Genomic DNA, 23,926 nt, shown 5'->3' with positions numbered 1-23,926 from the left:
ATCTGTCGCCAAGTTTGTGCCCAGACCACGGGCTGTTGTAGTCAGTGACTTAGCAGAGGAGGGTACCCGGACTCATCAGAGCCGTCTTTGGCTGGAGGACTCCCTGATAACCTAGCCTAACCTCCCTTAGGCTGCACGGCCATCTAGGATGCTTCCCTCTAACCATCCTTATCAGCATCACTCAGGACTGGACTTGTATCTCAGTCAGTTGGTGCTCCCAGTGTCTCACGAGTGCTTCCTCTAATATAAGCCTTTCTGGCTGAATCTAGCCACAGCATCTGCTTCTTGGAGAACTTGGACTAACACTCTGTAGTTCCTTGTGGGTTATTAAGGATCCCCAATGCCAACCTTATGTGACCTCTCCTTCCACCTCTTATCACCAACACACACACAGAGTATGAGAGTAGAAGAGAATGAAGAAAGAGTAACCTTTTCCCTGGGTTCTTTTGTAAAGTGCCCAGCACAAAGCCTGTCACAAAGCAACTGGTCAATAAAAGGTTGTAGCTGTCAGAGAGAAAGCACGACTCATGGCTCACAGGCCTGGAGCATGCCTGGTGGCCTGTAGGACAATGACTGCCCTGTGGGGTGGGCCATACTATGCTGGCTCACTGAGGCCAGGAGGATCTGGGGTGAGGCTGAAGGGCACTGGCCCTCTGCAGCATTCACTTCTGACTGGGGCTATGGACATTCTGTGTGGAGTCAGCTCTTCTCCTGCACTGGGGGTAGGGAATTTCTGGAAGGCCTTAGACTCCCTCCTGTGTTGGCTCACACCAGGCATAAGATCCCATGTGTCAGCCCATGATTTTGCTCTACAATCTGATCCTTGCAGCCTTAGCCTGGATCCCAACCTGCCCAATTGCCCTAGTCCAGATGCCAGACTAGTGTTTGCCAAGAGAGTCTCCTCTTTAATCATAAGGACATCCAAGGGATGGGGACTTGGCTGAAGCCACAGTGCAGTTGGGCAGAGTGCAAGGCAGCTCTTGCAAGGCTTTGGGCAGTCTGAGAACTCCAGCTGAAGGCAGAAATGCCTTCTACACAAGGCCCATGGTCTCTTTTCTGCCTTCGGTTTAGAGCATGACTCAAGAGCTTCTGTGTACATACGTGGGACAGGTACGGTATAACCTGCCCACCCAGTCAGCTCTCTAGTAAAGGGGAGCCCTAACTCGTAGTATCTGACCATTTCTGTCAAACACCAATACTACTGTTATGGTTGATTTTAGGCTACCAACTTGATGTCACAAAACGGAAGGTTGGGAAGAGAAATGCAATAGCATACCATTGTGTAATGTTTCTGCCATATACCTATAATAGATACAAATAACCTCAAAAGCATGGATAATAGTAATATGTAATTAGGAAATGATGAGTTTTGTGTATTTACCACCTTGCTCTTAATACAATTTAATTGTATGTTTATATAATTTAATTTTTAATACAACCAGCTTGTAAAAATTCTGAAACTTCAGCCATTGGCTCTCATAAGCTGGTATGAATGGGCTCTAGACCACTGGGTCAGAACCTTTCCCCTGGAGCGAACTACTGAGGGTGGTAATCTGGGTGAGTAGAGAGACACAGAGGTGAAGGCCTAACCGCCTTGTTGGTAGTTGTCTGCCCTTCATTTTTCTTCCTCCTCAGTCACCATCATGTGTTCTAGCCAACCTAAAAGAGACTCAACAAATACAGGCCATTTGAATTGAATAGAGTGTGATGTCAACACTATAAACAGCCGCTCAGCTGGTCAGAGGCAGGTGAAGGAATTAAAGAACGAGGAGGAAGTTTAACGTAACTGGAAGTAAACACAGATTTCAATGCAGAATGAAAACACTGGCAGGGAGGGATTGGCAGGGGATGCCAGAAACACAGAAGGACCTGGCTTCTGAGATCTCCAGCCAGGTATTCCCCGAACCTGGATATTTCTGGGTTCTGCCTCAGACCTGCCAAGTCAGAATGCCCCAAGATGGAACCCAGGAATCCCCTGCTAATTCTTGGGTAGTCACCGCAGGGCTGGGATCTGCTGATTGATTCACCTCATTGGTCTTGCGATAAGGAGTGGCTGGGAGTCATGCCAGGGCACCGTCTCTGGGCACCTTCGCCCTTGAGCATGAGAGCCTCTCCCTGGCAGGTTTGTATAGTAGTTAATAGCATAGACTCTGTGTTCTAGCTATGTGACTTTGGGCAAGTTACATAACAGCTCTGAGCCACAGCTTCCAAATGGAGATCGTAATACTGACCTCACAATGTTGTGGGGATTAAAAGAGATCATGGACATAAAGTGTCCTGGTTAGTGCCTGTATGTAGTAAGGATTCCATAAATGGCAGATGTGGCTATTTAGGTCACATGGCTGCATTGGTAGCACACCCCAGGCTTCTAGTACTGTTTAAACAGAGCAGAAAGGACTAGAGACCCCAAAGTAGAAGGGATTTTGAGATCTTGAAGGTAAAAAACTTTGATCTTGTATAAGGAGTTAGAAGACTTGATGGCATTTGGCCTCAACTTGGCCACTTCAAAGAGTTTTAGTCTCAGGGCAGTAAATGCTGTCTGTGCCTCATGTTCCAATCCCTCGGTTCTCGTCAGGTGTCAGTGAAGCTCCAGTGGACAGTCCCATGCATGGTGCCCGAGTGCCTCCTCAGAGTGCCTTGGTGCCTCACTGCTTTTCCACCTGAGAGCTTTCTTTGAAGCTTGCAGAAGGTCATTTAGCTCAGGGCAAGCCCAGCCAGTGTTCCCTTTATCTATTGCTATTTAACAAACCGTCCCCAAACTTATAACAACACTGATCACTTATTTGCTCATGATTCTGCAGGTTGGGGGATGGCTGAGCTCTGCTCTATGTAGCCTGAGCTGGGGCTGGATGTCTAAGATGGAATCTTGGCTGGGCAGGTTCTCTCTTAATGTGGCTTCTCCATGTGACTAGTTTGGTCCGTCACAGCATGAGTCCCAAAGTGCTTGGATTTCTTACATTGTGGCTGGCTTCTCCAAGAGCAGAAAAACAGAAGCTGCCAGGTCTTCTTAACACATAGGTTCCAAAAGCATAGGTCACCTCCACAGTATTCTATTGATCGAAACTGTCATCCCAGGGCCAGCCCACTTGCAAAGGGAATAGACTCCACCTCTTGCTGGGGGAGTGGTGAGGTCACTTTGCTGACCAGAATGGGGGCTGGGAAGTATTGTCGTGGCCATCTTTGGACAACAGAGTCTGTCACATCCAGCATGTGTGACAGGAAGGTGGGGATTAATGCCCCTAGGGGGCATCCTTAACCAATGATGGTGGGAACTGGTGGATAAATGCAGGTCCCCTGCCCTCAGACCTATATTGGACAGGTTCTTCAGGGGATCACCAGCAGGATCGAGGCCCAAATGCCCACAATGGAACCAGCTCAACAATGCCCTTTTAATTACTTTTTGTTCTCCCCCATCTTTATCTCCCTCTTCCTTCTGCTACTTCCTCCAAACATCTCTCAGTTCGGGTTTCAGGTCTTCCTCCCTTGAGATACCAAACCAAGACACTCAGTTTCTTTGTTTGAAAAAGCCCCTCAGTGGAGGCTATAAAATATTGCCCCTGACTCCCAGGGCTGTTGAGTAATCCTGCAGGAATGGACATAAAAGGGCTTTGTAAATTGGCCTCTGGGAGCTGAGGTGAGCTGTCACTTTGAGCAAAGACACTCTGGAGGGAAGCATGGGGTCAGGGGGCCGCTAGGGTGGGAGGCCCAGACCCTGATCATCGGGGAGTAGTGACTGGGCTGCCTTGGGGATAATGAGAGTTGAGGACAGAGAGGTGTGGGGGAAACGCAAAAGGGGGTGTGGACAGAGGTACTTTCTGGGGTGTGAAGAAATAAGGTGTGCTGTGTCCTTGTCCTGCCCACCACATTTGAGTGACTTAGCACAATGAAGTGACTCACCAGGCCACCGCAGTCTGTGACAAGGTCCCTCAAGATCATCCACCCAGCTTTGCTGGGACTTGCCCTTGTGGAACAAGACTTGCCTCCTGATTGGCCTCTGCCCCGGGAAGAGAGGAACTAAATAAGATTCCAGGACTCTGGTTCATTCACTTTCCATTCAGTAAACACTGAACAGCTGAGCTCTCTTCCATGCCAGGCCCTGAGGTAGGGATCCAAAAGTGAGCAAGCCTGTTCTCTCCGAGGCTCCTAGTTGGGGTCAGTTGGTGTGTGAGACCAAGAGACAAGCAGCCTGAACAGCACGAAGCAGTGGTTTGCTGAGGGAGGCACTCTGGGCACAGAGGAGGGACATCTGACCCAGAATCTGGAGGGAGGGCAGGCAGTTGTGGAACTCATCTCGGAGAAGCTGATGTCCGCCTTGAACTCCAACAAGTCTTAGGACTTAGCCAGGAGACAGGCAGGGCATGTTCCTGGCAAAGGAAACAGGCATGGCCACAGGAAGGCCTGGCTCATTGGAGAAACTTCATTGGAGAAACAAAGAAGTGGAGGAGGGTGAACTATGAGGCTGGAGAGGGAGGAGGGCCGGTAACAGCAAGGGGAGCCACTAACGAGTCTAAAGCAGGAGATAAAGGGGTCAGATTTGAGTTTAGGATACATCCTGCTGGTTGCAGTGAGGGCCATGTGGAAGGGAGACGAGCTAAGGGGGCTGGCTTGCTTCATTCATTCATTCATTCATTCACTCATTCAACAAACATCTGTGGAGTCCTTGCTAGATGCCAGGCCCTGTGCTGTTGTGGAGATCCAGGTGAGGAGCCGTAGTGGCCTGGATCGTAGTGGCCAGGAAGGAGGCCAGGACAGAGGGGAGGGGCGTAGATTTGGGGAGGTGCTCTCACTGGTACACAAAAACATTCTAGCAATTTTTGAACTGGTATCCTGCTCCTGGGCCAGTTGTGTATGAATCTGGAAAGCGAGGATCCGTTACTTCAGGGGTGGAGAGCTTATTTACAGGGGCCCGTAGAAGGGCAGCTATTCCAGGAGCCGTCACCCAGAGCAATGTGGCTCAACCTGCCTCCTCCTTCCCTCTCATTCTGCCTGGGCTCAAGGAAGCTTCCATGTGGTCGAGGTGACTGGCCCTCTCCAGTAAGGGGGTGAAACCCAGACATCCTGGTTTCTTTTTATCGACTCTGGCATGGAGCTGAGTGACTCTGCTGGGACCAAACGGAGGGCAGAAGCCCAGCTGGGACAGTTGGTGCTTGTTTCTCCATTTTCGTGCTCCTCTCCCCCTCAGATTGCAGACTCTTTGGGGGTAGGAACTATCTCCTCTATCTGACTGTGTTTTCTGAGGGTGTCTCCCCCATTAGATTAGGGACTTCTGGAGGGCAGCATGACTGGAAATGCAAGTCAGGGAAGCTCTTTTGCTGCTGCTTAATAGTTTGGATTTTAAAAAAATAATACCTGTGGTGAGGGTTAAAAGACTGAGTTAAAAGAGGAGACAAGACTGAAAGAGGCTTGGGAAATATAGACAAGACATAAATACCAAGCACAAACCATGAACAATGGTCAGAAATGAGAGTAAAGGGAATCAGACTGTAAGCTCCATGAATGCAGGGATTTTTGTCCGTTTTACGGTTGTTTTCCGAGTGCCCAGAACAGAGCCTGGTATGTAGTTGGTGCTCAGTGAACATTAATTGAATAAATGACTGTGAAGAACAGAGTGCCAGTTTACTGCTAGGGCAGGAATGCTTCTGGGCAGTAGCAGGGAGGGCCAGAGTTCAAGGAACTGCCGGTCCCACTGCAGTGGGAGTGTGCACTCCCAGAGCCCTATGGGTCTCTGGGGGTTGAACAATGTACCCTGTGAGCCAGTAGGTCTGACTCGGGTTACGAATCTGGCAACAGCAGAGGTATTCTCTGCCAGGGTCCTCTCCCTTGACACCCAAACCACCTCTTCTATCTCCACCCTTGACAGCTCAGGCACTGCGACGAGACCATGCCCCCTGCACTGTACCTCTCCTCTGCTCCTGACCTCTCAGGAATTTGGGTCCTTCTAGGCCCCACCCTCTGCTCCAGTGTCTCATTTCCAGACCTTTTGCTCAGAAAGCTCCCCACCCCAGTCTTCTGTTTGTGTTTTATCTATGAGCACAGTCCTGTGAAGCTGTGCCCCCGTAGCTATGAGCCTTCCTCTCCTTAACTGCAAATGGGGCCGAATAACCTGTGCCACAAAGAAGCTCCGAGCTGTATTTGTCAAAAGGCTTTGTGAAATGGTCAAGTGCAAAATAAAGGCAGTAGTTCGTGCTAAATTAAGGCAGCGCTTAATGTGATGGAACTGTTCCCTCGGGGCTGAAAGAGGCTAAAGCACAACCAGGGAACCTCGGACCTGCGTGTGTGTTTGTGTGAGGGGTGTGGGGAGATGTTTTGGTAGAGGGAGGGATGATGTATCAAGTAGTTATAGAATTGGTTTGTATTTTAAATACAGGATCCTTTGCAAACACATCCATATTCTCATTAAAGATGTCGTTCAGTTCTGAAATCACAGAATCTTTCATTTTCTCCAACAGACTCCAAATTTTAACTGTCCTGTGTGGTGTTGGGAGAAAGCCCTGCAATTGTCACAGAAGAGTCCAATCTCAACAGACCCGAGTGAGGCTGTGTGGGTTTGAATCCAAGCTCCCTACCTATTGAGATCTTGCACAAGCCACCTCTCAGCGTCTGTTTCCTTGTCTATAAAATGGGGATGCAATACCCACCACATAGCATCGTTGCAAGAACAAACAAGTTCATTCACGTATTACTGAGCTAAAGCATGCCGGGCAGACTGGTGACGCGGGTGTGCCATGATCACCCCCACCTCTCTCCTTTTGCTCCCGACTCTCCTTCCTGGTTCTTGGGACTCCTTCTGCAATGCTCCTTCCCTATCCTCATTCAGATTCGTTAACTGCCACCCCTTCGAGGCCTGTCCTGATCACCTCGTCTTTCATTTTCTCCCTTCCAGACCACCCAACTCTCCTCTTGACTCTGAGGCTGTTCTCAGTCCTCCCTGCCCCCATCACAACCTTGCCCTCCAACTTCAGCACCCTGTCCCAACCCCTGCCACCCCCACCACAGCACACACCAGACTAGCCTGTCCATCTCATGTTTTATTGTAAAAATGTTAAAATAAATTACATTTGACATCATTGCCAGTATGTACATACAGTGTGTGCAACTGCAGAACAGCCAGTGACGCTGCAGCAAGGCAGGGCGAGGAAACTAGGATGAATTCATTAAAACATTTCACAGAAAAACAAAAGGCCGCTCCGCTCCTTCATGCCTGGCTGCCGGGCCAGCATAGCCCTCGGTTACAGGATGAACTGGGGGTGTGGGCACACATGCCCATCACTACCTTCACATGTTGGGGGGTGGGTGGGGTTCTGGCTCCATCTGGCCACACAGTACCGGGGAGGGGGCTGAGAGGCAGAGGTGTTTGGGTCAAGGGTGATCCCTTAACTCCTGCCCAGCATCCATTGCCTGTGATGGGTACCCTTCCCCAACTTTGCTCACCTGCCAGCAGGTGCCCTCTCCCACACTATGTCGCGACGCTTGACATCGTGACCTTGACTGAGGTCACTGAGAAGGGCCCAAATGAGTGGGGGTAGGAGGGAACACTGAACACCCCAATCCTTGGGACCCTGCTCTTTCACCTTCTTTTCCTCTCTGGCTCTGAAGCCAACAACGGGTGCCAGGTATATAAAAAACAGCAGTTTATTTAAAAAATAACAAAACAAAACATACAGGGCAGAGCAGGCTGGCCCCAAGGTGTGTATCACGGAGAATCTAAGATCTCTGCCAGCCCCTCACCAGAAACAGTCTGCGTACAGTTTCACATTATCTTTTGCTCCTCCCGTCTCAAATCCTTTCCTTTCATTCTCTCTCCCATCACCCCCCTCCCCCTCCCTCCCACACCTGTGCAACCATGCTCTCTCTCTCTCTCACACACACACACACACACACCCCAAACAGTGGCTAGAGGGAGGAGCTTGATTCACATATTTGGCCATTCCCCACTTGCGAGCCAAGAGCAACCTGGGGAGCGGTGAGATCCTTGTTCTGGGCACAGGGGAGATGGAAGGGTATGGGGGACGCAGACCAAGCCAGAGTTGAGCTCACTCCTGTAGCTCCCTGGTCACTAGCTCCAGGAGCTGCAGCCTCAGTGGCATGGCCTGCTACCTTCTCCTCCTCCTACCACTTCCTGGGAGGCAGAAAACCTGCAGCTACCACTGCTTGGCCAAAGGGTATCTGAGACAGAGAACTGGTCTCTGGGCTGGGCTGGCAGTCCCAGTAAACCAACAAGGGCTAGGACGCCTGCCCAAGCACCCTTGGGACTTGCTCTGGGCCCTACATATCAGGAGTGTTGCAGCACCAGCCCATTATTTCCTCTCTCCCTTCCCCCAGGTGACCTCTTCCCTACTGAGTTTTGCAGTAAGGGCCAGTCAAGCGGACAGGTGGGATTGGGGTTGGAGAAATCCTTGCCCCAGGCAGGGCCCCGCTCTTGTTGAGGCCTGAAGTGCCCGGGTCTCACCCTGCCCTCCTCCTGTCTCCGAAATGCCTAGCTCAGTGCCAGGCACACACACAAAAAGCCCACTAATGCTGGTAAACTCAAATGGCTGAGGGCCCAGACTAAGAGAACCGTGTGACATTCTCAACCAAATGATGGGGCAAAGACCCACGCAGTGCAGGCCTCTTTGGGGTCAGTCCTACCAGCAAACATGTCTTTGAACCGTCAAATATACCAGCTGTGCTTAGGACAGATGCCTCCCACTGCCAGGGTGCCAGTTCAGCTGGAAAACAGAGGCCCTGTCCTGGGCACGTGCCATGCTTGACAGTGGTGTCTAGCTGGAGGGGATGGAAGGTAAGGAAGGCCCCTAGCCCCCCACTCCCAGTTCCAGGGGGTCCCAGCCATAGGAGCATGCCCCAGGACTGAGGGCAATGGAAGCCATCAAAGGTGGAGTGGGGAGCCGGCCCCGCCTCACGTGTCTCTGGGGCCGTTTGCCTTATTGTACTCGTTCATAAGCTGTTCGTAAGGCACAGAGACCTCTGACTCGGTGCTAGTAAAGGTCGATTCGTCCGATGAGGGGAGCTCACCCAAGTTCAAGGGCACCTCAGCCTCAGCCTCTTCCTGGGGCCTTTCCTCCCCGGCCAGGTTGTCCTCCAGCGAGGACTTTGACGTCTCCTCGTCCAAGAGGCTGGTCTCCTCGTTCACAAAGGTGATGTTGGCGTTCTGGAAGATGAGCGGGTGGTAGTCCTGGGCGTCCCATGGCTCGCCCTCCTCACTGATGCGGTCCAGCTGGTTAGTGAACACCTCAGGGGTAGGGGAGCCATCCTCGGGGGGCCCTGCCCTGGCCTCCTCGCCGGGGGCCCGAGACACATGGCCTTTGCTCCTTAGTGTCTGAGATACCTCTTCCAAACTGGGCACCCGGTTCTTGGAATAGAGCACCATGGGGGCCAGGGAGGCAGGGATGGCTGGCAGCCCACTCTCCTGAGGCCCTGGCCCCGGCCCCGGCCCCAGCCCCGGGACCCTCTCACCACCCCCGCTCGTCTTCATTGCCTTCTTCCCAATCTGCTTGATGAGGTCATTGTAGGTCTCCTCCTTTTTGGACAGAAAGCTGAAGATGTTGATGTCCTTGGATGCCGTGTTCCCTGCTATCTGCAGAGCCTTTTTGGAGTGTGGGGAGCTCTCGAAGGACTCCTTCCGCCGTCGCCGCCGCTTCTTGATGGCCTTGTGGACCTCCACGAACATGCTCACCTTCCAGTTGACAAAGAGGGACAGCCAGGCCAGCCCCAGGTAGATCCAGAGCTCCACAAAGTAGCGGTACAGGGCGTGGTAGTTGGCACTGGGGTTCACACCTGAAGACAGGACAGGAAGCCCAGAGGGTCAGGAGAGGGACCCGGAAACACTCAAGGGCCAAAGATGTGTTATCTGAGAAGGCACACGTCGCCAGAACACAGAAGGGGACAAACTGAGAAAAGGAGACCGTTCCAGAACCTGGACTACTCCATTGTCACTGAGGGCCTTGACCCGGTGAGTCATGTGCCTGTCCTAGTCCCCAAGTTGCCTGAGCCTCAGTTTCTTCGACTGCTGAAAGTCAGAAGAGTGGTTGCCTGGGGAGAGGGAGGTTCAAGCGGGAAGGGCTCTGGGGAGGCTGGTATTGGAGCCAGCACATAGGCCGGGAAAACAGTCCATGAATGTCTGCCTTTCAGTTAGTCACCTATATCTACACTATCAACACTTAGCTATTTTCTGTACTGTTTTGGTATATATATTATAGTTCATTTAAAACTGGGCCAGAAATTAAATGACATCCTCATTGCTGGGGACGGATTCACTGGCTTACATAAAGGAGGCCAAGAGGACTTGTGAGCACTGGTCCCGGTGGGAAATATTCTGGACAGCCTTGACTCTCCTTCAGTGAGGTCCGGCCTGCTTCCTCATTTCATTTCTTCCCTCCTTGGATCGGTTCCTCCCATGGCCTGGAGGGCTCTGCTCACTCCACATCACCCTCTGCCAAGGCCAGGTTCCTGACACCTGTTCCAGGGAGCCCTCCCACATGGCCCCGCACAGTTCCGGTTGCTCTCCAACACTCTAAGATTACCTGAGATTTGTTTAATTTTCCATTTACAGGCATGTTAATCTATACCATTATGTATCCTGTGTTGCCCTTTCCCCCTGAGACGGAGCAACCTGGAAAAGGGACTGGAGAAAAGGGGCTTCCTCTAGAGTGGGGCTCCCTCATCTAATTAAAGGTTCCCCAAAGGCAGTGGCCATCCGCCCTGCAGACAGAAGGTGCTGCTACGCTCACTCAGGGCTCTCGGGCATATGCAAGTTATGTTGACAACCTGCGCACACGCTCATATAGCCGGGCCCTCCTGTCAGCACTGATAAACTGCAACTTATCTGATTTTCCACTGCCCTATGAGATAGGTGCTATTACATTTTTTTAAACCCATTTTATAGATGAGGACACTGAGGCAGAGGCTTGGTGTCTTGCTGGAGCTGAGAAAGTATGATGAAATACCCTGCTGTGCTTCTCCACTACGAAAGTTTTTCCTTAGCCTGCTCTGGGCCCCAATGGCTAGACAATGGCAAGATTGTGCCTCTGTCTAACTTCATCTCCTAAAATAGTAGGCCCAGGTCTGCCAGGTCAGTGGAGTATTCAGGCCTCTCTTTCCTGTTCCTCCCACCCGATCAGCCACCCTTCCCAGCATTCCCAAGTCTCCACTTATAATGGGGCAGAAGGGTAGTGACCTGGCCCTGGCCCCTGGGAAGGGAGATAGGGAGACCAGGCCCTCGGAGCAGAGGCTAAGGTCAACCGGCCAGGGCAACGGGCACTGAGTCAGTGAACAAACATTGGGTCAGTGAGGCCAAATGTGGTGTCAAGAAGATTAAGAACCAGGATTTTCTGCAGGCCACAGGCAAAAGTACTGAGTGGCTGGGACTAGACGAAGGGGCCAAAGATCTTATTGCCTGCCTGGATTAAGTAGGGGAGGGAATCTTGCCCAGATTCCCTGCCCTACTAAAGAGGTAGGGCAGCTTGGGAGAAGGTCTCTTATGTTTAAGCTGCCTGTGGCAAGAGCAAAGTTTTGGGTCTCTGAGCCAAGCCTCCAGGACAACTCCTTCGGCTCTTGTAATTCATGGAAGGAAGGCAGCTCTGTGTGAAGGAAGAGCCTGGCTTGGCTTCGGGGCTCTCTGGGTAACGGGCACAAACCCTACAAGCAGAAGGCCCTATCCCCCGCGCCTGGTGCACCTACGCACCTAAGTTTAGGAGATGGGGAAGAAGAGAGGGAGAGGAAAAGATCAGATGCTAAACATGAAGAAAGGAAGTGAAGAAAGCCATGTATCAAGAAAAGAAAATAGAAAAGTCTTTTGCAGTTACTCTGTGCCTTGGTTTCCTCTTTCAAATGGCAGGGTAGGGTAAGGACCCCCACGGGGTGGGGGAAGTACCTAGGACACTGAATGCCGATCGGGGCTCCCAAGAAAGGTCAAATGAATTGAGATTGGAGAAGCAGGGGAAGCAGAGGCAAGGGGAGAAGGCGAGACTTACCGGCCACAAAGTCGCCAAAGCCGATGGTGGAGATGGTGGTGAAGGAGTAGTAGAAGCCCTCGATGTAGTCCCACTCCTCGGTCACCATGAACACCAAGGGCGGGATCACCAGGTGGACGAGGACACCCCACACAATGAAGATGGCTGTGCACGTGATTTGTGCCTTCCGCTGATGGGGTGACAGGGAGACCAAGTCAGACATGGTGGAGAGACTAGGGGAATCCAGCATGAACACCCAGAGGGCCGGGGAGGTGGCGAGAGGGGAGGCCAGCTAGGCACCACACCTGGGAGGGGGCTCGCTGCCCAGGGAAGGAGAGAGGAGCAATGTTCCCAGCCTAACCCAGGAGGGCAGAGGGCTCTGAAACTGCCTTCTTGCCATCTGTCCAAACACCTTTGGATCCTTCTGGATTCTTGGATCCTTCCCACCCCCTCCCATCACCTGCCAGGGTCCCCTCATCTCTGCTCAGCACCTAGGATTGAGGACATACCAGGCTCACGCCTCTCTTCATGAGGAACTGGCCCAGCCGCTTTGCACGTCCCCCAAAGAACTTGCCCAGGGCACTGATCCACGTCAGGCAGAGCGGCACTCCGAAGAGACCATAGAAGACACAGAAGAGACGCCCAGCGGGGGTCTTGGGAGCCACGTTGCCATAGCCTGAGGAAGTAAAGAAATGAAGCTAAGAACAGAGCCATAGCAGGGGTAAGGGACCCAGACTCAGAGTAGTTCTTGCTCTATCACACACACACACAGCTTGAGGGAGACCCATTCTCTAAGATCACTTGACCTAATATCAATACTTAGGAAACGACATTTCCCTTGGTCACACTATGGTCATGATCATTTATAGCAATTATAATAGTACGGGCTATGTCTGCCACCAGATGGGGAGCTCCCTGAAACCAGACTAAACCCCCACCATTAGCAAGTCTTCTCGTCTGTATGGCATCAATTTGCAAATTAGAAAAAGACGCCCTCTCTGGGTAGATACCCTAGAGCACTGTAGTAGCCGGTCTCCAAAGAGAGACATTCTTCATCCCTTCCCTTCTCATGCAGGCATGCTGCCGCTCATGTCAAGCTACAGTCTAATTCCCCTCCCTCTGAATTTGGGCTTTAGTGACTCGCTTGACCACAGAGTGCAGCAAAAGTGACAAGAGGTAGTCTACATCTAAGAAGCCTGCTGCTTCCCCCCTGATCTCTTGAAATGTCTGCTTTTGGGATTTTCCTTCCTAGAATCCAGCTGCCATACCATGGGATGATCACGCCATTGTATTTTCATCCCTAGCTGAGCTCCCAGCCAATGACCGGCATCAACTATCGAACATGTGATAGAAGAAGACATCTTGGATGTCTGCCAGCAGGGCTTTCAGACAACTCCAACCCCAGCCACCACGACTGCCACTGCATCAAGAGACCTCAAGCAAGAACTGACTGGGTGAACCAGTCAAACCACAGAACAGCCAAAGATAAGAAGTTGTATTTTAAGTCACTAACTTCTGGGGTGGCTGGTTATGCAGCCAGCCATAGATAATCAGAATAGATACCCAGCTTGTTGAGCAAGCATAGGGAGGCTGGCTTTGTACAGTGAACAACCTGTTTAACCTCCTCATAGCTTTGGCTATCAGGTTGTGTCATATTTCTGCTCCAAAAGCCCAGGTCAGGACTCCTGGAACACAGTCTCCCAGGCACGGCCAGTCACCAAGGATTTATTAAATTCCCAGGGAAAAATGTCAAAAGAACAGGCTGCAACTGGCCTGATTTTATCATGACAAGGCCAGAACTGAAGCTAGAGCCTGGAAGCAGGTATCCTGAAGGTATCAGAAGACTAACCGATGGTAGTGATGACTGTGGCTGCAAAAATCACTGCGTTGGGCCAGTTCCAGTTGTTGAAGGTCTGGTTGCCTGTGATTGCCACGCCCTGTCCTGCAGCATCAGATACCACCTAAAAAGAGAGACAATGAAGGTCAGAGAGGAGGCCAGACTAACAGATGCTTTCTAAGTGACAGCACTCTATTAAACTCCTTATAAACATTCTCATTTAATTATCACAGTAACGAGGTGGCAGTTACTGTCTCCATTTTATAGATGATGAAACATTTTATAGAGGATCAGAGAGGTTAAGTGATTTGTCCAAGATCACACAGCTAGTAAGTACAGTTGCTCTTCGATTTACAATGGGGTTACATCCCAATAAACCCATCATAAGTTTGTAAGTCAAAAATGCATTTAACGCACCTAACCTACCAAACACCACAGTTTAGCCCAGTCTACCTTAAACATGCTCGGAACAGTGTCCAAAAACACTGGCAACAACACAGTGCACTGTAGAGGGTGTCTGTTGTTTACCCTCATGATCGCAGGGCTGACCAGGAGCTGCGGCTTACTGCTGCTGCACAGTCTCACGAGAGAGTACCCTACCGCATATCACTAGTCAGGAAAAAGCTCAAATTTCAAAATTCGAAGTATAGTTTCTACTGAATGCGTATCACTTTCACACCATCACAATGTCAAAAATTCCTAAGTCAAACCATTGTAAGTCAGGGACTATCTGTATGAAGCCTGGGCAATTTGGCTCCAAATGTTTGCCTCTCCGTGAGCCACAGTGCTTCTCAAACTAACATGTACCAGAATCACCAGGAGAGCTTGTTAAATACAGACGGCCGGGCCTCACCCCCAGTCTCTGACTGAGTAGGTCTGGGAAGGGGTCCAAGAATTTGCATTTCTAACAAGTTCCCAAGTGATGCTGAAGCTACTGGTCCAGGGACCACACTTTGAGGACCCCTATACTAAACTATTCTGCTTCTCAAGGAGGGCAGATTGTGATGCAGACACATAGGAGGACCCTTATACCACACCCGGCCCTCTACAGAGAAGTGTTCTACTACAGGGTTGGCCTGGGAGGGACCCTTACACACCACACACTCCACCCCCCCCTCACTGTCAGGATATCTGCTACAGTCAGTTCAGTGCCCTCTTGGATCTGTCCTCCAAGGCTGCCTTTTCCCTGTGCCTGGGGCTCTATCCTCTTCCCGCTACAGGATCCTCTTTCCCTCCCTTCTCTGAATTCTTTTTGCTTAGCCCTGGGCTGGGCAATTTCAAGGTCTGGGCCAGGACAAATAATCAGAAGGTGTATACATTTCAGAGTGACTCAAAATTGTGCCGTCAGTTCTCACAGAGCTTCCAGCAACTGTGCACAACAGGTGAAAAGCCACCTGGGGAAGTCCAGGGAGAGGCCCCAGAAGAGGCCTTATCTGTTCCAGGAACACTGATAGCTGCCAAACCTGTTTCCACCTGACCAGACCCTGCCTCTACCCCATCTTTCAGTTCTGCCACCATTCACCCTAACCTACCAATGGCAGGCCCTGGACCCCAGGGCGCCCCCCACGAACTATAAAAATCAAGCCTAGGACCGAGGGAAGACAGAGTGAGGAATGGAAGAAGACAGACAGAAAAGTCATAGTTTAACCCATCTGCGGCATGACTAAAATTAGATGGGAAAAAAAGGGAGAGGGTAGGTTGCTCTGAAGAAACGTGCAGTCTACAGCAGCAGCAGGCCTGTGTTAACAGGTCTGCAGACTCTATAAAGAATTTTCCATGAAGACATGCTCATCTTGCCAGCCATCGGACCACATCACTCGCTGCTCAGTCTCCTCACGGCATTTCCAGAGCATCTCTCTGCAGGCCACGTAGCAGCCACGTGGAAAGGCCATCTTCAACCCTGCCTCAGAGAGCTGGCTGTCTAGCTGGCCAGGCCATTTATATGTGAAAGCACCAGGGCATTTTGACACAAATAGGCCAAGAAGAGAGTTAAAACAAACATGAGGGTCCATCCAAAGGGTCTCCTAAAAATTATACCTATGTTCGAAGCAGGAGAACAAAGAAGTACGTACCAGGGTCCTGTGTCCTAATGTTAAACAGATGGCAGAGAAGCAGAACCACTCAGCTTCCCTGTGCCTCAGCCTTTGCCATCTCAGATATCTGTCTTAGAGTGGAGAGGGCAGAGCACAATTGTCAGGGATGAGAAGAACATAGGAGAACATTTTTTAGCAGGAATTACACCACTGACCAGAGAAAAATGTGACTGGGGTGTCACATGGACTCCATGGAATCTCGGGGAACAGAAAAGATGTCAGGAGACTAGCTATCTCCTTTTTCATATAAATCAAATGGGTGGATTCTGGAAACTCCAACCTGAACTCCTGCAGACTTCTCAAAAGCAGAATGTTTGGCACATGTGGAGAGGAACTGGTGGGCACTACAAGCCAGCACAGGTTCACCAAGACCAAGTCATGCTCAGTTAAGTGCATCTCCCTCTCCCAAGAGGTTGCAAAGCCTTGAAGTTGGATGGAATGCAATAAATCTAGATGTAGCGAGGCAGCTGAACACATGGGTTTAAAGATATCCATGTGGACAAGAAAGAAATGTAGGGTAGAGCTGGGATTAATTTGGGTCCATTTAAAGGCAGATAAACAACCACAAGAAGTATTGATCCTTATCAACCTAGCCTGAGATCTCTACTATCATCATGCCAAAGCCTGCCTCGGTCAATATTTTAATCAACAACACACTAAGGACAGGGATGGCTGACCAGTCTAATCTGCAAACGCTGGGATGGGAAGATGGCTAACACACTGCAATGGCAGTTTGGGACTCAAAATCATCTGTACTGGAAAACTGGGCCCAAACTAACAAGATACGACTGTCTTAAAGTTTTCATGTCTTACACTTTGGGTTAAAAAAGACCAGTATAAGATCGAAGGGAGAATTTCTTGGGTTTCAGCTAAACATAAACCAACAAACACTAGGGTGGCTGCCAGAATTAAAGTAAACACAATCTCAGGCTGTGTCAATACCTTACCTATTCAGGGCTGGGGGTGTAACAAGCCCATTGTTCTCTCAGGGTCAGGCCGCACTAGGGGAACTCTGTTCCATTCTGGGTGACTTCATGCAATATGTTAACAAACGGGCCAAGGTCCAAGGCAAAACAGGGGTGGCTTTTTGGGATAACGAGCTACCTTGGAATGGACCGCCCTTGGCAGTACTCCATTTCTAATAATGAAAAATGTTTAGACCAAGGGTGACCAGCATACATCAGAGATGTCGAAGGTGTGGCTGGAATTGGGCTTCTCACCTGGGGGTGGTGGTACTCTCTGGAAGTGTTTAGAAATGCTGCCTAGTGGGGGCAGGGGGAGGCACTGTGTGTGCCAGGTACTGTTCAGGCACCGGGGATAGAGCAGTAAAGGAGCAAGAAATCCCTGTCCTCCCACACATTTATTCTAGTGGCTAGTGGGGGTGCTGCTGGCATTGAGTGGGCGAAGACCAGAGAGGCTAAATATAAATACTCTGTAATTCACAGGAGAGTCCCATCCACTATGCCGGTACGGCTCCCACTGAGAAACACTGGCTTGACAAAGGTGATCTGTGGACTTGAGAATCATTTAGTAAAGTGCTAAGGAGACATCAAACATAAGAACTAGCAAAAAAGTAACCGAAGAGAGTATTTTAGTTGGGAGCTTTGAGGTAGAAAAGCTGGGTTTCCTGCCCTTCACCCTGTGGCAGGGTGCCCTCTGGGGCACAGCCCACGGCCTCAGCCTCTGGCCTCGGGTTATCAGGAAGCCACAGCCCCGTGTGCTATCCCCATAACCTCTATTATCTCTCATGGTCACCCAGAAAGGGGCAGGCAAAGGGGGCATTCTGAAGGGCCCCACGCCCCCAGGGCTAGAAGCACCACTAACCCTTAGAACAATCCAGTGGCAGTACTGGTTAGGCTGAGAGGTTAAGTGGTAGAACTGGGAGAGGTTCTAGACTGTTTGGTTACAAGTTGGCACAGTTTCCCATTCCCCTCCCTCCACTGTTCTACCTGCCCCGGGTGCCCCATCACCCTTGCCTCCTCTTTGCCCACAGGTCCCAAGCAGTTGGCCTGGGAAACAGCCTGGCTCCAACCCAACGCTGGAGAGAGAAGTAGGATTTTAGTGCTGCTGTATGTTAGACGCCCCTCACTGGGCTTATATATATTTTACCTAACAGGTTCTTCCTGTGATTCTGCCAGGCATCCCTTGATAGGTAAGGAAAGCCAGGCTCGAGGAGCAGAGGTTGAAGCGTAAACTTAGGGTGTCCGCTCCCTGTTCTCACCACCTGGAGCTGTGGCTCTGGTTGGGATGCCACACTGATCGTGATCAGGGTCACAAAGTCTGAGGGAGAGGTATCCCAGCACAGAGGGGCTGGCCCAGGCTGAGGTTATCCCTGGGTTAGGGGAGGGGTGTGGCGGAGCCAGGCCAACACCCTGCTAGACATGGTGTCTTGTCCCCAGGGTTAGGGAAACAGCTTTCGCAGGAGGAGGCGGCCCCTGTTCACTCGCAGGATTCTTTAACTTGGCTCCCGAATTCACACAAGACAATATTTTCATTTTCCACATAACCCTGGAGAGTGACAAGAGTGAGACTGTGCACACAACCCAGGCCCAGATCTTGTTTGGGGATGGAATGGAGCTTCCCGCTGCCTGTCATCCTGATAATAAAGCAGCTGTGATTTATTGAGTGCTTACTACATACACCAAGTGTAATGCTAAGCATTTCTCAAGCCTTTAGCTCATTTAATGAGGGCAGAATCCTGTTGGGAAGAGACCATAATTTTTTTCCATTTTACTAATGAAGATTTAAGGCTTAGAGAGGTTAAGTAAGTAGCCTAAGGTCAAGATGCTAAAAGTGATGAAGCCAGGAGGAGTATCCTGGCCTGTCTGGGTCCAAGCTGGTCCAAGCCACTGTTATCCTACCCTACTTCCCACAAAGGCCACAGGAAGGAGGCCCGTGCGTAATTCCACCCCTTCGCGCCAGCTGAAAAAACAGTGCCCTAAAACCAGTCAATCCACTCTGATCAGAACTCAGCATTTCCAGCCAGGCCTCCAGGAGGAGAGATCCATGTCCTTGCCTTTGGCTTCAGGCAACCAGCTACCCTGACCCCACCCTCTTGATCTCACTGTCCATGGACTCTGGGTTCCCAGACAGCTCATCCCTAGGGGACCTGGGATTTCCCATGCAGAGGCAGCTGCTAGGTCTCCCCGTCCTGGAGAGATTCATCCTAATGAGTGAGCAGTTTCAGAGAGGGCGCATCCTAAGATTGGGAAATGATGCCTACCTTCTGATAGGGACAGGCGGGGCTCAGATCAGGCTTTTCCCATTCCTGGGCCAGGTGGGGGAAATTGAAGTTTGGGTGGCAGCCACTCTGGGAATGGCTACAGAGTTACTCCCCACCCTGCCCTCAGTTCCCAAGGCAGACATCATGTGCAACAGATATGACATAGGTACTGCACAGCTCCTTCCTGCTATGTAGGAGGGGGCCTTAAGAACAGTCCTTGGTGCTAACCTCCACTGGGCCTATGCACTGTTGGTGGTACATGAGCCAACTATCCACCACCATCCGTGGTTGCATTCATCATTCATTCTATCTAAGCTCACTTGGTCCCTCAGAAAGAACCTTTATCATTCCTCTCACCTAGCCCTCCCAGCCACCTTGTGAAATCTATGCTTCATAGATTATAAAACAGTTCATATTTACATACTAGCTATAAGTGCTCACTTATATGACAGGCACCAATTGAAGCACTTTAACTCACTTAGCTCGCTGAATCTTTACAACTCTATAACATAGGTACTATTAGAGTAGTCCCCCTTATCCAAGGGGAATATATTCCAAGACCCCCAGTGGATACCAGAAACCATGGATAACACTGAACCCTATATATACTATGTTTCTTCCTATACCTGCATAACTTTTCACTTAGAAGAAGTATTTTATGGCTTCTCTTGACATAACTGAATTGCCATTGGGGCCATTATCAAGTAAAATAAGGGTTAATTGAATACAAACACAGGCAGGACAGAGTGGGATGACCAGAGATTTTATCATGCTACTCAGAACAGCATGCGATTTAAAACTTAAGAACTGTTTATTTTTAGAATTTTCCATTTAATATTTTTGCACTGCAGTTGGCTGAAGATAGCTGAAACCATGGAAGGCAAAACCATGGATAAGCGGGGGACTACTATACTACCATTTAAAGATGAGAAAAACAAGGCACAAAGGCTAATTAAGTAACTTGACCTAGGTCACACAGTTAGGCAATGGTGGAGCTGGGGTGTGAACCCAGGCAGTCCAGCTCTTAACCCCTGTGCTATCTATAACTGGGGGAGGGAAGGGGCTTCTTACCTACAAGGAGTAAAGCCAGGTCCCTGGAACATGACTTCCCAGGCAATAGCAAGGGAAATATCTACAGGAACGCAGATTTCCCTAGAATGTAAGTTCCACGAGGGCAAGACTTTGCTTTCTTTTCTATTACTACGTTCCCAGAGTCTAGAACACTGCCTGGCACATAGTAGGTGCTCAATAAATATCTGTCAAATGAGTGAATAAATGAACTTGGATGAATGAGGGCATGTTCTCTGGCTTTGACTCACTCATCTTTTCATGTCTTCCTTTAATACCTTCCCGGCATCATTCTGCAGTTGAGTTTCGACTAAATTCATCAGCAACAAGGCGGAAGCATTTATCCAGTAAGAAGATGGGAAACAGAGTCAGACTCCAACAAGAGTGGGGCTAGCAGGGTCAGGAGATGGATGGAGGGGCTGCTGAAACCACTAGCATCCAACTGGTGTCAGTGGGTAAGGGATGGGGCTGGTCATCAGGTTGTGAGAACAGTGAAGGCAGAGGGCTGAAGGTCCTGGCGGGTAGGGGACTAAGGAAGGAGGAGGTGAGGGAGTCAGACAAGGTCCAAGAGGGCAGAGTGAGTGACAGTAGGGCCAGGAGAGTTCCTGGGGTGACTAGAGGAAATGTCCTTCCTACAGGAATAAGAGGCCTGTCCCCTCTGAAAACTCTTCGAGGGGGCAGGGGATGTACGGAGAGCAGAAAAAGGAATATGAAAGGGAGCAACAGGGCTCTCTCTCAAATGCAGACCTGAGTCCTCTCCCAGGCAAAGGCTCATGAAAATGTGGGACTGACCTGGATGCGAATTGGTGGGGAAAGGGGAGGAGGAGGGGTGTCTCTCAATTGCCAGCACCGTTTCTGGGTAAATAACTTAGCTTACCAGCCTCAGTTTCTCTGTCTGCCAAAACTAACACCTATTCTGAACATATGAAATGTACCCAAGCCATCGTAAGCACTTAAGAAATGTATCTGTAATCATATTATGATTAGTACGTGTCTATCCGGAAACCGGACTCTGCAGTCATTGGGACCCAGGGGGAAAAGGCCACTTGCCCCCAAGGATAAATCAAAGGGTTCACTTCCCTGACAAGCTTGGGTGAGAACAGGGACCTGTCCCTAAACGTTCTCACACCTGCCAGCTCTTCCCAACTCTCCCTGTTCTAGCAGTGAAAATTGTACTATCTCAGTCTGATCAGTCTGCTTCCTCAGGCCACAGGTGACTTCTCCAACACTGAGGAGGACCGAAAAAGTTCACAGGGAGACAGGGAAACTAAGGCTCAGGGGGGTGTTCCCAGGTCACTGCACAGCTGGAATCCAGGGACCTGGGGGAGAGGGGTGTGTGTTAGTTAAAAGTTCTCCCCTGATGCAGCAGAGGGCAGGGGAAACAGAGGCATGCCCCAGATGTTTCGCCTCACCCCTAAGAAGGCCCATCTCTTCTGACCTCTGCTATTTAGAGAGTCTCCCCGAAACCCTGGCCAGTTTCCTGCCCAGCCAAGCAAGGCAGGCAGGCTGCAGAGAATACAATACCACACATTGGGTCCCCCTACCCTACTCGTGCTCACCAGGTGACGCTCAGGCCAGGGGTGACAGAGGCTTCTCTGAATCACAGATGCTGGGCTCAGGCCTTTCATCTCCCTGTGCCAGGAGGGAGGGTGCGAGGGCAGGGAGAAGGAATCAGTGGCATTCTCACCACCCTCCCGCCTCAGCCCAGGGGACTAGGGTGTGGCTCAGAGGCAGATGAAGTTTATGAGCAGGGTATTGGCGAGAGCTCAATAGTGCCATCCTGATACCTGCACCAGCTACAAGTCTAGCTTGCCCAGGCCCCGTGTCTCCTAGGGAAGGAGTGGGTGTCTGTGGGGCAGGTACAGGGACCCAAGGAGGCCACACATCTCACTTAAGACCAGAACTCAGCTATCGCAACAGGGACTTTGTTAACTTCTTTTTGCTTATCTGAATTTTCAGATTTACTTCAATTCCTACCTGGATGGATATTTATTATGTTTTTAGAAGACAGAAGGAAAGACAAATTGTTGGGGACTTGACTGGTGCGCTAGGAGGTCAAAGTAGGGTCTGAAGACCAGAGTTCAGCTCAGCTCTGCCAGTCGTTTGTTGAGATCTTCCAGGAATCTTTAATCTCTGCCCATGTCCTTTTCCGTAAAATGAAGAGGTTGGCCTGTTCTGCTTGGGCAGGTGACACCTCCCTACAATTCACATTGCCTCTGCCCATAACCATGACTTCTGGTTCCAGTTCAGCATCTCCCAAGTCTTCAATTCACAGTGCATTCAAGAAAACACATTTTCTTTCATTCTTAGGACTCAGCTCACTGGCCACCAGGCCCAGCTCCTCCAGAGCCAGGACACCCAAGCCTGGAACGAGCCCTAGTCCTCGCTCACACTTTCTTCCTCATGTGCCCCAGATCCCACTGCAGATTGGAGAAGGTACTTCATTGGGCACTTTCCTCTTTGGTCCCTAAAGTAACGTGCCTAGTGCTGGCCTGGGCTGCCCTCCTGAGCCCAGGATGGAAGCAGTCAGCCAGAGCATGTCCCTGGTGTCTCAGGTGGGCCATCATGTACAAAATATGATCCCCTGCAGTATGGTTACAGCTAGATTAAACCTCCAAACCCAGAAACCCAGGCAACGTCATTAGGCAAGGGAAAACGTGGTACACTATCTTCGCCCTTGATGCACACTTAATGGGTCATTAGACTACTGCTTCTTAACCTGGGCTGCATGTAGAGATCATCTGAGGGAGCCTCGGAAAATACTCATGTCTGGGTCCTACCCCCAGAGATTCAGACACAAGTGGTCTAGGGTGTGGACTGGAAACTAGGATGCTTGAAAGCTGCCCCAGGTGACTCTAATATCAAACTCAGCCAATTTCAAAACCTCTGCCCTCCTGGTTGGGGGGAAGGCCCGAGTCTGGCCCATCCCTGGCGTCGGCACAGCAGGCCTGCTGTGGATGTCTGGCTGTCTTCCCATCCACCTTTGGGCTTCCCCTTGCCTGTCCTCCAGGGCCATCTCTCAGCAGCCTTTGCAGAGCCCAGAGGCACTGCTAGGTCTCACGCTCACAGGGACAAGTCCGTGCCAGAGGTGACGACGTTTTCAGCAAATACTTCTGGGTTTCCGACTTTCTCAGGCCCAGGGGCCCTGTCCTCACTCAGGAGGGACAATGAAAACAAGGGAGGTGACCCTGCCCCCATTGTTCTCAGGCTGAGAAGGTAACCCCTGGCAGTTGGGCGCCCCTTCCATGAGAGCCAAGCCCAGGCCAGAGCTTCGCAGGGACTGGCTGACTCAGGAGGGCTGTGGGTTTGGCTAAAGCAAACAGTGAAGGCTTGGTGGGGTCTGAGCTCAGGATAATAGCTCAGCAAGCATTTTCAGTCACCTGGAGGGCTCAACTGATGAATTAGACTAGAATCCCTGTGCGTGGGGATGCAGGGCACCCCTTGGGCCCAGTCCCGTGGCATAGCTGCCTGAGAGCTGGCCCTGGAAGTAGGAAAGAGCTCCCTCTCACTCAAACACAGACACACCAGATAACTCACTGGAGCCATATTCTCAAAACTCACCCCCTGCCTCATTCTCTGGAGGGCTCAGGGCAGGTGGGATGTACAGAGAACTAAATGACAAGAGGCACTTGCTTCTTCCATCCGCAGATTCTCTATCCCTAATTCTCAACCACTGCTCTGCTCCGGGGTGGCTGTGGCCTGGCCCATGGTCCTGTGCTGGTATCTCTTCCCTGTCTGGAGTGCTGTGGCCTGGGGC

At 50.7% G+C, this 23,926-nt stretch overlaps 1 protein-coding gene across 1 annotated transcript in view; it reads right to left on the bottom strand.

Annotated features, from left to right (window-relative positions):
• Window positions 1-7,842: 7,842 nt before the first annotated feature.
• The window catches only part of KCNK5 (potassium two pore domain channel subfamily K member 5), a 35,551-nt gene continuing 19,467 nt past the window's right edge, over window positions 7,843-23,926 (bottom strand). Inside the window, exons 2-5 of the mRNA XM_039856336.1 lie at window positions 13,798-13,909; window positions 12,458-12,624; window positions 11,970-12,138; window positions 7,843-9,774 (exon numbers count right to left, since the gene is read on the bottom strand). Of these exons, the coding sequence (XP_039712270.1) occupies window positions 8,897-9,774; window positions 11,970-12,138; window positions 12,458-12,624; window positions 13,798-13,909 (1,326 nt within the window). The 3' untranslated portion in view covers window positions 7,843-8,896. The remainder of the gene's footprint in view (window positions 9,775-11,969; window positions 12,139-12,457; window positions 12,625-13,797; window positions 13,910-23,926) is intronic.

The sequence above is a fragment of the Pteropus medius genome, unplaced genomic scaffold (genome assembly GCF_902729225.1).
Source record: "Pteropus medius unplaced genomic scaffold, Ma_sr-lr_union100, whole genome shotgun sequence".
Lineage (NCBI taxonomy): Eukaryota > Metazoa > Chordata > Mammalia > Chiroptera > Pteropodidae > Pteropus > Pteropus medius.
The sequence above is the reverse complement of the archived record's forward strand: the minus strand, read 5'-3'. Positions and strand labels throughout refer to the sequence as shown.